General features: G+C 36.4%; 1 protein-coding gene across 1 annotated transcript; it reads left to right on the top strand.

Annotated features, from left to right (window-relative positions):
• Positions 1-413: 413 nt before the first annotated feature.
• On the top strand, positions 414-5,021 carry LOC107935691 (TMV resistance protein N). The gene is made up of 6 exons (XM_041104432.1): positions 414-892; positions 1,182-2,283; positions 2,597-2,637; positions 2,917-3,157; positions 3,270-4,211; positions 4,302-5,021. The coding sequence occupies exons 1-6, from the start codon at positions 414-416 to the stop codon at positions 5,019-5,021; spliced, it is 3,525 nt and encodes a 1,174-aa protein (XP_040960366.1).
• Positions 5,022-12,264: the final 7,243 nt, after the last annotated feature.

Genomic DNA, 12,264 nt, shown 5'->3' with positions numbered 1-12,264 from the left:
ATTTCAATTTTTATTATTTTATATAAAATTAGGGTCAAATTGACAAAAAAGTATAAAAATTGAGGATTAAATTTGTTATTATACTAACTAAAAAAGTGTCACTTAATAGTTGGGTGACAAAAAAACAATTTTGAAAAGTTCAATGATCAAATTAAAACTTTTTTAATCTATAAAAACTTACCCATAGTATAGGGACTAAAATTTAAATTTATAAAAAAGTACAGGGACTTGTGGCAAATTTTAACAAAAAACTCTGAAAATCTATAAGAAAATCTAACTCATCTATGGCCCACGAATTTATTGGACAAGTAAAAGGTGGGAAACATATACAGAATTTTTTAAGAAAAGTCGTCTGTTGCTCCCTGTAAATTTCATCTGTTTTTCTCCTTTCACATATATTTATCTTCTCATACATGGTCATGTCATCGTTACTTTCGACTTCCTCATCCATTTCCAGAAAGAAATACGATGTTTTCTTGAGTTTTAGAGGTGAAGATACCCGCAAGAACTTCGCGGATCATCTCTACGATGCTCTAAAGAGGAGTGGTATCATCACTTTTAGGGATGATCCAAAGCTGGAGGCTGGCGAAGAGATCGCACCGGAACTCTTCAAAGCGATCCAGCAGTCGTGGTGCTCGGTAATCATTTTCTCGGAATCATATGCCTTTTCAGGATGGTGCTTGGAGGAACTTGCTGAGATTGTTCAACAAAAAATTGTTAACGGACATAAAGTATTTCCAATTTTCTACGATGTGGATCCATCCGATTTAAGAAAACAAAATGAAAAAGTTGAAGAAGCCTTCGCCAAACACGAAGAAAGATACAAGGAAGATAAAGACAAGATCCAAAAGTGGCGAAATGCTTTGACTCAAGTAGCTAAAATCAAAGGATGGCATTTACATAATAAGTATTTCTTCCTTTTCTTCTCCATTTCCTAATTTTAATGACTAAAAAATTGTATATTTTCTTGGATTGCATGTTATTTTTTGCAACTTTGTGTTTAATTGAGAATTCTCATATTTCAAGTAATGAGCAAGTTGTGTATTTTGATGCTATAACAGATCTTGCTGTCTTATTCTAGCTTTTGGTTTGCTTCCAATTATATTATATTTCATGATTCGCTGAATTAAAAATGTAAAAGTGCATTTGAAAGATAGCAGCGATTTTTTATTTCATTGTAGGCACGAATCAGCGTTTATCGGAGACATTGTTAAGAAGATATCAGCAAAATTATGTCAGACATATCCAATTGTCCATGACGAGTTGGTTGGAATTAGCTTACATTTGGAGGAGTTGTATTCGAAAATAAACATTGGGGAAGACGATGTCCGCATTATTGGAATTTGCGGAATGGGTGGCATCGGTAAAACAACTCTTGCAAGGGTTGTTTACACTCAAATGTCGCCTTATTTTGAAGGTAAAAGCTTTCTTGCTGATATTCGAGAAGTTTCAAATAAATGTGGACTTGTCTCTTTACAGAAACAACTTCTTTCTCAAATCTTGCCAGATGAATGCTTCAACTTTTTCAATGTTTATGAATGGAATGCCATAATTAGCCATAGGTTGTTTAGCAAAAAGGTTCTTGTTGTTCTTGATGATGTTGATAATATACAACACTTGAAATGCTTAGTTGGAAGGCAAGATTGGTTCAGTTTAGGAAGTAGGATCATCGTAACAACCAGAGATGAACATTTGCTCAGATCTTATCGAATCGATGATGTGTATAAACCTACAACATTGAATCCCAACGATGCACTTAGGCTTTTCAATTTGAAAGCTTTTGACAGTGACACAATGCTAAAAGATGATTTCAGTGAGCTTTCTGAACATGTTGTAAATTACACTGGTGGTCTCCCCTTAGCTCTTGAAGTCTTGGGTTCTTTTTTGTGTGGTAGAAATTTAGCTCAGTGGAGAAGTGCAATCGAAAGACTTAAACGAGATTCCAACAAAGAAATTCTTGACACACTAAGAATCAGCTTTGATGGATTGGAAGAAAGGGAGAAGAATATATTTTTAGATATAGCATGCTTTTTCAATAGGGAGAAGAAAGATTTGGTAATGAAAGTATTGGATGGTTGTGAGTTTTTCTCAGATATTGGAATTGATGTTCTCATTAAGAAATCTCTCATAAAAGTCGATGGTGACAACCAATATTTGTGGATGCATGCCTTGTTGCAAGAAATGGGAAGAAAAATTGTCGTAGAAAAATGTGTTGATGAGCCTAGAAAACGTTGTAGATTGTGGAACGAAAGAGATGTCCATCATGTCCTAACAAAAAACACGGTAAATCATTCAACAAAAATTACATGCAATTTTTTTTATCAATATATGATGTAAATCCAAAGCTTAGTCTAATTGATTTATATATTGATCCTTAAGTGACATTGAGTAGCTTTAAGATGATTTTCATTTGTTGATCATAAATATTAATAAGAATTTGTAATATAAGCATTTAATTTTATTGAATTACTCTCATTAGAAAATGTTTTACTTTGTTCAAAATATTTTATTTGCCATATTTCCACCAAAAGATTGTGTATGTAAATTTTCAAAAGTTTTATCAGTCTTCTTATTGTCTATTATTGATTACTTATAGGCTACCGAAGTGATTGAAGGCATGATTATCGACAATAAAAGGTAAAAAAACTTATAAATTTATCAATATGTACTATTAATATTAATTCTAGTTTTTTTAGGCTTAGGTAATTAAAAGTCGAATGCAAGTGTTAGATAGAGTATTGTCTATCATGGGTATGCTCAAACATATCTCAAAACCATATTCGGATATTCATTAGATATAATTATTGGGTATGGGTGCTTTAAAAAACAATATCGATGCAACATAGCTTGTAGGTATTGAATATTTTTGTATCTTCTGAAACTCTTCCTTTTTCTTTTTTTGCTCGTGGTTATTAGGGAATCGAGTAAGATGCTCAACTTGAGTGTCGATGCCTTTTCAAAGATGAAAAAATTGAGATTGCTCAAAGTGTTTTGCCTCTCAAATTGTGATGATCTCAAATATCTTTCTAATGAACTACGGCTTTTAGATTGGAAAGGATGCCCTTTAAGATCATTGCCTTCAAGCTTTCAACCGGACAACCTTGTTGCACTTCTCTTACCATACAGTTGCATTGAACAACTATGGAAGGGAAATAGAGTAAGAGTTAATTCATCTGATCCTTGTGTTTTAGCTTATTTTAATATAAATAATTAAACTTTGATTAAGATAAAAAAAGAGCATTATTATAATTTGTTATTGTTTTCAACAGCCCTTGTATACGTTGAAAATGATGAACCTCAAAGGGTCCCAAAACCTGATCAAGACACCAGACTTCACAACAGCATCAAATCTTGAAGTTTTGATTTTGGAAGGTTGTACCAAATTAGTGGATGTTCATCCATCCATCGGAGTGCTTAAGTGCCTTAAACTTTTGGATTTAAGAGATTGCAAAAGTCTTAGGAGTCTTCCGACCAAAATTGGAATGGAATCCCTTGAAACATTAATTCTTTCGGGTTGCTCAAGTCTTGTTAGGTTTCCGGAGATTGATGGGATAATGGAATGTCTAAAAACTCTAGATCTTTCCGGTTGTTATAGAGTTGAAAATTTATCGGAGAATTTGCAGCAAGCAAAGTTTTTGGAAGAGCTCGACTTGAGTGAATCAGCCATAACAAAACCACCATCCTTCATTTGTCAATTTAAAAATCTTAAAGTTTTGTCTTTCAATGGGAGAAAGGGACCATCATCTAAGTTACTACCAAACCTACCTTCTCTTTTCAATGTAATCCAAAGAGGAAGGACGCATTTCATGGCTCCAATGTTGCCTTTGTTTTCAGGTTTGACTTCATTAAGAGAGTTGAATCTAAGGGACCGCAGTCTTTGTGAAGGAGATATTCCTAGTGATATTTCTGGTCTATCCTCTTTGAGACGTCTTAATCTTAAGGGTAACAATTTCAGCAGCATACCTGCAACTATTATTCGACTTTCCAAGCTTTATTCTATTAGATTGTCAGATTGCAAGATGCTCAAATCGTTGCCTGAGCTACCAACAAGTATAGAAGATGTGTGGATAGATGGTTGTTCTTCACTTGAAGTAGTTGCAAGTCCATCAAAAGTATGCAATTTAGTGGATTCTGCTTTCATTAGTGCCCTTAACTGCGTCAAATTGGCTGAGAATATCAATGCATTAACACTGCTGAAAAAACTTCTTAAGGTCGATTAATCTCTTTTTTCTCCCTTACAAAATCTCATACTTGAGAATTTATGGTTTTAGTTACCAAACGACTTGTGTTTTGTTTTGCAGGCATTTGCAAATTCAAGAAAAATCTTTGATATTATCATGCCCGGAAGTGAAATCCCAGAATGGTTTAGCCAACAAACAAGTGACTCTTCAATTAAAATATCGCTGCCTATCAACCTTCAGCAATATAGTCAATGGATTGGAGTTGCTAGCTGCTGCATTTTTGTCAATAATGATGCTTCAAGGGATGAGGAATATATCGGTTGTGGAGCATATATCTATTGTAGAAATTCTGAACAAGCCAGCGGTAATGGATCTATTTTTAGAGGTAGAAATCCTCGACGGATTGATTGGAGAAGCTGGTTGTTGGGTAAACGATTTAACCAGCCCATACTAAAAGATCACATTTTTCTTCGTTATTGGTCGCGTGATAAATTATATCCATTTTCCTTGGAGGATAAATTTTGTGACTGTGAAACCAATAAGTTATGGGCAACAGATTGCTTAGATAAAATATGCGATGAGCTTGAGGTGTCTTTCGTAGATCGATTTGGACACCGTGCTAATGTGAAGAAGTGTGGTGTTAGAATAGTGTATGAGAAAGATTTGGAAGAAATAAAAGAGTTGCAGTGCCATAGCGCTCAAACTTCTCCAAATTTTGAACACATCCACCAACACTCTGCTCACGACGATGGATCAGTAGGTAACACTTCTCACATAAAACGAAAACGTATTGTCTACGAGGAAGCGGAGGAAGAAGAGCTGCAACCAGAACAGATGTAAAAAGTTTTCAATTTTATAATTGGCCAGTCGTGGAAGAAGCATTAACTATAGTAATCTATTTAACCACCTTTGTCCTATTAATTCCTTTTCTTTTACACATTTACGTTGTTTACATAAAATAATTATTTTCGATATCTTTACTCATAATATGAGTATGAAATATCATCCTTCAAATATATATATTTGTACGGTTAATAGTATTGTTTAAGATAACGACTGAATAAAAGAGAATAATAATACTGGAAAGCAAATGAAATCGCCATGGATCATCATTTGGAGGCATGAGAGAGGTAGATGAAAAGGAAGAGGAAGACGAAAGCGAAGATGAGGAAAATGTAAGCGGGAGGAGGCCGCAACGGTGGCATTCCAAGTGGACCCAAAAACGGCAGAGCAACCACCAACAGCATCATGGCTATCGAACTGATACCGCACCCGTAATCTTCCATCTTCACTGATAAGCCTTACCTCTTGCTAATGTAACCAGAAAAATTAACTTCCTCGAATATGCAAATGATAAGAGACGCTGATGAGCTATCTATAGAGTAGTGGCACTGTATGGATTGATGCACATTTGGCAAAGAGTTGCGACGATTGGTTCAGCGACATATCTATGCAGCAACCGACTTGATTTTTGCCCACTACAACATATATTAGTTTTAAGGGCACTTTATTTTTACTCTTTCATTTCCCCCACATTAGGTGGCAATGTTTATTCTTCATTTTTATTAACTGCTCTACACTACACATAGCGAAGAAGCAAATTGCCATTACTGATCAATTTTTATTCTTCATTGTGCAGCAAAGAATCTCATTCTAGCTGGTGTCAAACCAATAAGTTTGCATGATGAAGGGGTGGTGGAATTGTGGGATTTATCCAGCAATTTTGTGTTTTCCGAGAGTGATGTTGGTACAAACAGGGCCCTTGCCTCCGTTTAGAAGTTGCAAGAGCTTAACAATGCTGTGATCATTTCCACCTTAACAACAGAATTAACCAAGGAACAACTGTCTATAATTGCTTACCTTGTTCTTTTTTAACGAATTCAGAAGCTCCATATTTTTTGTAATAATCCTTGAGAAATCATGCTGAAATTCGATTATCATCACCTCAAATTCCACTATTTATATTTGAAGAAAACTAAGTTCAACTTCTTTTAAGCTGGGGAAAGATATGATATGATGGAGCTAAAATATTGCACAAGTGTTTTCAGGATTATCTTTTAAATAAGCATTTTCCATTCGCGTATCGGGAATTTGAGACATTGTATTTTAACTTACAGGATATGATTCTCTTTCTCGATTAACGTGAAATATGCTTCTTTTCCCAAATTTTTATTTAATACAAGGATCGTATTTTTAATTTTTCCAAGTTCTCGATTTTCGACATCAAGACATTAACTAATCAACTAGGTACCAATTTTGGGCGTTACGAGGGTGCTAATCCTTCCTCGTACGTAACCGACTCTCGAACCCGTTTTCTGAATTTCGTAGACCAAACTCGTTGTTTTAATAAAATTAAATTGTTTATTAAAAACAACCGCTTTTAAAGGTGACCCGATCACACCTCATCAAAAAAGATTAGTGGCGACTCCTACTTTCGTTTTCATTTTTCAAAACCCAAGTCGACCCTGTTTTTATCCAAAAAAAATGGTGTCAACAGTTTGGCGACTCCGCTGGGGACTTTTTCAAAATAAGTGAGTCGAGCCACGAGTTGATTACCTTTTGTTTTTTTTTGTCGAAAATTGAAAACTTGATTTAAATATACGATCCTTTCATTGCATTTCACTCGTTTTATCACAATTCTCATCGGTGTAATTGTTGTATTGATTTAAATTTTGGTATCTTGCTGCATATTGCATTGCATGACCTTTGGTCACACCTTTTTAAGTGGGAGTGAGAAACTACGCCTTCGTGAGGTTTTCACCTCCGCATGGGATAGTGAATCGCTTCCGGGATACATCCGTACCTATGTCTTCGTGAGATTTTCATCTCCGTGCAGCCATAGGGAAATGTATTCCCCTGAACCGAACTAGGTCTATATGAGCCTATAATGGGTGAAGATCGAGGAATCTACTAGTTCGGGTACCCTTACTTTAGAGCCAAACCTCATGTAGTGAACCTTAGGAGCCCACCATAGGTAGAACCACTTCGAACCCCTAGTATTCACCCAAATAGGTGTTCTATTTATTCTTGCTTGCTCTTGCTTTGTACTAACCTGTTTTTTTTTGTTATGATTGCATTGCATTTTCATCATAAAAAGAGGTGTTGATTCACGTTCGGTTGTTAAATAGAGAGCTTGTCATAAGGAAATGGGTTTCTTGATAAAGTGGATAATAATACGATTGTCCGAATATGGTCTAAGAAAACGTGATAAGAGAAGGATGATAGTTTAATGGAGGACTACACGACCATTGCTCCGTTGCCCGAGAATTCAAGATGACAAAGATTATTCGAGAGCCGCTGAACTTTCTTAAAGAGAAGCCATGAGCATCACGAAGATAAGCGAGCAACGAGTCATAGCCCAGATCAAGCAAAAGGGAGATAGAGGATACGTCTATTTTGAAGAGTTCGTGAGATTAATCTTAACGCACGAATGAAGAAAAGGATCGTTGTCTTAGAATGACGGCAAAGCCGTATATATATCCGCTTTATGTAAAGAGATTTGTTTTCTAGTAAAGTTGTTCCAATAAGAATTGAACCAAGAATCAACGTCTCTTTCTGCATTCATTTCATGCATTTGCATTACATAACATCATGTGCATTAAGAACCATTAAAAGACCCTAATTGAATAAAATTATTTTAGTTAACCTGGAAAATCGACACCCTTACGGAACTCGAGCGAAATCAAAGAACATGGATCAGAGATTAGAAAAGCTTGAACAGCTCCAAAAAGATATGCAAGATCAGATACAAGAGTGGCTGGAAAGAATTCAGTAAAAGATGACAGAAAAGATGCGAGAGTCCCAGAATGACATGATGGCAAAGTTAACGCAGCTATTGAGAGAAGGAAATGACAAGGGAAAGGACCCTATAGTTGATGTTGAAGAGGGAAATAATGATGAACCCCTTTACCCTCCAGGCTTTACCCCTCCGCACGCGCATACTCAAGCTAAGCTTTACCCACAAAAATCCTCTATTACAATCAGATCCCAGCAGTTTCAGACGGGTCTTTCAATGCCAATGAACTTTCAAATCGGAGTAGGTAATAATCCCAGAGAGAATCGTACCAATCTCATGGTTCTTGATCCCGATGACGTGGCAGAAGTGGAAAAATCAAAAGTGGATCTGTCAAAGCAATTAGAGGACCGGTGTAAATGGCTAGAGGAGAAGTTTAAAGCCATGGAAAATGCTGATTACCACCGAGGAATGGACGCTAAAGATTTGAGCTTGGTACCCAATTTGGTTCTCCCTCCCAAATTTAAAATGTCAGAATTTGAGAAGTATAACGGAACAAGTTGTCCCGAAGCTCATATCACTATGTTTTGTCGAAGGATGGCCAGATACATCAACAATGATCAGTAACTGATTCACTACTTCCAGGACAGTTTGATCGGGTCAGCGGCTAGATGGTACAATCAATTGAGTTGGGCTAACATCCACTCGTGAAAAGATTTGGCGCAAGCCTTTATAAAGCAGTACAAACATGTGATGGATATAGCACCAGATCAAATTGTATTGCAAAACATGGAAAAGAAGCCTAATGAGAGCTTCCGACAGTATGCTCAGAGATGGAGGGAGGTGGCAGCGCAAGTTCAACCACCACTTTTAGAGAAAGAGATAACCATGCTTTTTATCAATACTTTGAAAGCTCCATTTCTCAATCACATGTTGGGCAGTGCCACTAAAAGCTTTTCAAACATAGTGATGTCTGGGGAAATGATAGAGAACGCCATAAGATGCGACAAGATAGAAGCAGAAGAAAGTGCCCAGAGGTCGACTCCAAGGAAGAAAGAGCACGAGATAAACAATGCAAGTGTGTTTAACAAGGGCTATTCTAAATCAATCACGGTGGGACAAGCAAGAGCAGTAACCACTAACCATCAAGGTTCTTCAAGGCAGGAAACTAATCCAAGGCCAAATGAAGAAAGACCCAAATTCACACTTATCCCAATGACATATAGAGAGCTGTACCAGAACTTATATGACGCACATATGGTATCTCCCTCTTATCTAAAACCCATGCAACCTCCATATCCTAAATGGTACGACGCGAATGCCCAATGCGAGTATCATGCGGTAATTACGGAGCACTCGATTGAAAATTGTACTACTTTCAAGAAGTTGGTTGAGAGATTTATTAATATGGGGATCGTAAAATTTTGGCGAGCCATCAAGAACAAACGTAGCAGGGGATCTGCTACCCAATCATGATTGATAATGGAGTGATTACAATGCATGAAGAAGTTGGGGAATGTTCACATCTGTTATCTGAAGAAGGGACTGTGGAAGAAATCCCTGTAGTATTTAGAGCCTACTTAGAGTAATATTCAGAACACACTTGTTGCTTTTAACCTAGAGGCAATAAGAACTCTTTTGTGAAATAGGCTTATGTCTAAACGTCATTATTTTAATGGAATGCATCTTTGCGATCTTTTTTAACCAATATTCTTTCATTTCTTATGAATGATTATTTTTATTCTTTTATTCTTTCTTCTAAATCATTATTGCATTCATAATCATATTGTACATAACTTCATATATTCTTTGTATATTCTTTTGTACTTACAATAGGTCCCTGAATATCAATGACATGAATGACACTGCTACAGACTCAAAATTTCCTTTTGAGCGAGACATGTGTTTAGAGGGATCTCACAACTTTGAAAATGACATAGATTGTAGCCTATTTCCGGACTTATTGAGGATGGTAGAATAATACGGAAAATAGATCCTACCCTATAAAGAATCATTGGAATCCACGACTTCTCCCTATGTGGGGCATGAAGGTCGTTGAGCCAATCTTGCCAAAAGTTTCTGGCAGTCAACAATTCATCTTTGCAGCCGTCGATTACTTCACTAAGTGGGTGGAAGCTACTTTATATGCCAATGTCACAAAGTCAACAGTAAATTTTTGGAAAAAATCATGTCAGTATGAAATACTGAAAAGGATTATATCTGACAGTGCACTAAATTTGAACAAGAGCACGATATCAGAAGTTTGTAGTCTGTTCAAGATTAACACCATATCGTCAAAAAAAATCTCTACCGGGGCAATATCTTTCTCTTTAGCTTATTACAGTTTTACCTGTTAAAGATAAGAGTCTTTCTCTCTGAGTTTTTGGATCCAATCCTGATTGAAGAGGAATGTTCAAAGTTATCCATCATGGTCAAATGCGCCAAAAGCAAATGATGCAAGCACAAAAAAAGAGGGAAAAAGAAGAAGTTTGCCCTAGAGGACTCCATGAGAGGACCTGGTATTGAAGAAGATCCTTTCCATACAAAAAGAACTTCATACCAAGCTGGGAAGAACCTTGTGTGGATGGCCTTATCTGGAAAAGCGTCAATTTTGATCAGAAGGGATAACGAGGACATGTCTAATACTATGAGTTCAGATTCAATAAAAAAAATTTTTAAAAAGAAAGAAAATAAAAAGAGAGAAAAAAAAGAAAAAGAAAAAGAAGAAAAAAGAAAAGGAAAAAGGAGAGGCCAAGGTGAAAACCCGCAAAGGGCGCCTTGAGACCAAAGGGGATTTTGAGTTGAAAACTCGAAAATGGCGGCTCAAATTTTGGAACAAAATGGGGCATGAGGTAATCAGAGTAGCTCAAATTTTGATCAAATTGGGGCATGTGGTGATCTTGCTATACCTGAATCAACAGGAAAGGGTAGGCAACATATTGGAGCATCGACAAAGTCCTGTAGATCTTCTAAACACATGTCAAACTCAGAAAGGTCTTCAAAAAGTTTGTACAGAGAAGTTCAAGCTGTGATACCCGAGGCACCTGACATTCATTTATATATTGAATTTGTTGTTCTTGGAATACTTCATTCTTTTTCAAGATACATGTTCCAATCAATTCCTCTTTTATTCTTGATAATTTATTCATTTCGAGCTATGCTCCCAAATCAATTCTATGTTCATCCATTGTTATGATCTTTTTCAAGCATGTTGCATTGGAATAATGATTAATGAACTAATAATACTTTCACAATGGAAGTTTTGCATATTACTCTAGAAGTCTCTAAATAATATAGGAACCTGAAACATGATTATTGTTTAGAACACACCAAGTTTAAAGGTTGAAATATCTAAGAAGGAAGAGTCTAAATTAAGACCGTCCTTTTGGATTTTGTCGTCAAAACATTGATTGAACAAAATGACAAGATGTTGTTTTGGTGACAAAGCTTCAATGAACAAACAAGCAATGATCACCAAGTCATAAGAAAAGGTTTTCTCGTAGAAGAAAATTTTGCAATTGTGCATGAGCATTTGGTATGACACCTTGGGAATGGGGTAAAGGACCAAAGAGCTTCACATTCTGTATCCTTGAATTGCGATAAGAGAAGATTGTGAAAAACCATATCTTTCTACCCTTGGGTTATAGTGGGAGATTGATGGTAAAAATTTTATGTCCTAGTGGATTGAACTTTGACGTTCACAGTGGGGGACAATCAGATTAAGTATGCCAGCCGAGCAAGAAGGTGTTGTAGCACGTCAGTGATAAACCCTTAATAAGCTTTTGCGTGATGATAACCTAAGCATTAAGGAATCATCTTCATGACATTTTGCATTCATTCAAATGTCATTCATACACATCTAGTTAGGAACATTTGATTCATTCTGATCATGTCATCCTAATCACTAGGCACAATTAGGTTCATAAAACAGATTATACAGGTCATGTTCCCCAGAGAACATATCAGTGAAGATAGCAAATCTTGCTTTTCTGTACTGATGGCGAAGCAGATCGAAGACACCATAGTTTGTAACAAAGCAGATTAAAGATAGCAAGTCCTGTAGTGGAATAGGTCGAAGATTGTAGATTCTGTCACCCTAAGCAGTAGTGGAGCAGATTGAAGATGGTGAATCTTATCTTCCCAAGACAGTGGAGAAGCAGATTTAAGCCATTAGTCCTATCCCCCTAAGCAGTAGTGGAATAGGTCGAAGATTGCAGATTCTATCACCCTAAGCAGTAATGGAGCAGATTGAAGATGGTGAATCTTATCTTCCCAAGACAGTGGAGAAGTAAATTTAAGCCATTAGTCTTATCCCCCTAAGCAGTAGTGGAATAGGTCGAAGATTACAGA

This window comes from Gossypium hirsutum, chromosome D11, assembly GCF_007990345.1.
Source record: "Gossypium hirsutum isolate 1008001.06 chromosome D11, Gossypium_hirsutum_v2.1, whole genome shotgun sequence".
Classification (NCBI taxonomy): Eukaryota; Viridiplantae; Streptophyta; class Magnoliopsida; order Malvales; family Malvaceae; genus Gossypium; species Gossypium hirsutum.
Note: the sequence above shows the minus strand (reverse complement) of the source record. Positions and strands in the feature narration are given on the sequence as shown.

Bases quoted from the DNA above. Each gene is read 5' to 3' on its own strand.
- LOC107935691 (XM_041104432.1), top strand. From the start codon at position 414: ATGGTCATGTCATCGTTACTTTCGACTTCCTCATCCATTTCCAGAAAG. The intron at 893-1,181 runs GCATTTACATAA...ATTTCATTGTAG, and splicing joins GTAGCTAAAATCAAAGGATG to GCACGAATCAGCGTTTATCG. The intron at 2,284-2,596 runs GTAAATCATTCA...GATTACTTATAG, and splicing joins ATGTCCTAACAAAAAACACG to GCTACCGAAGTGATTGAAGG.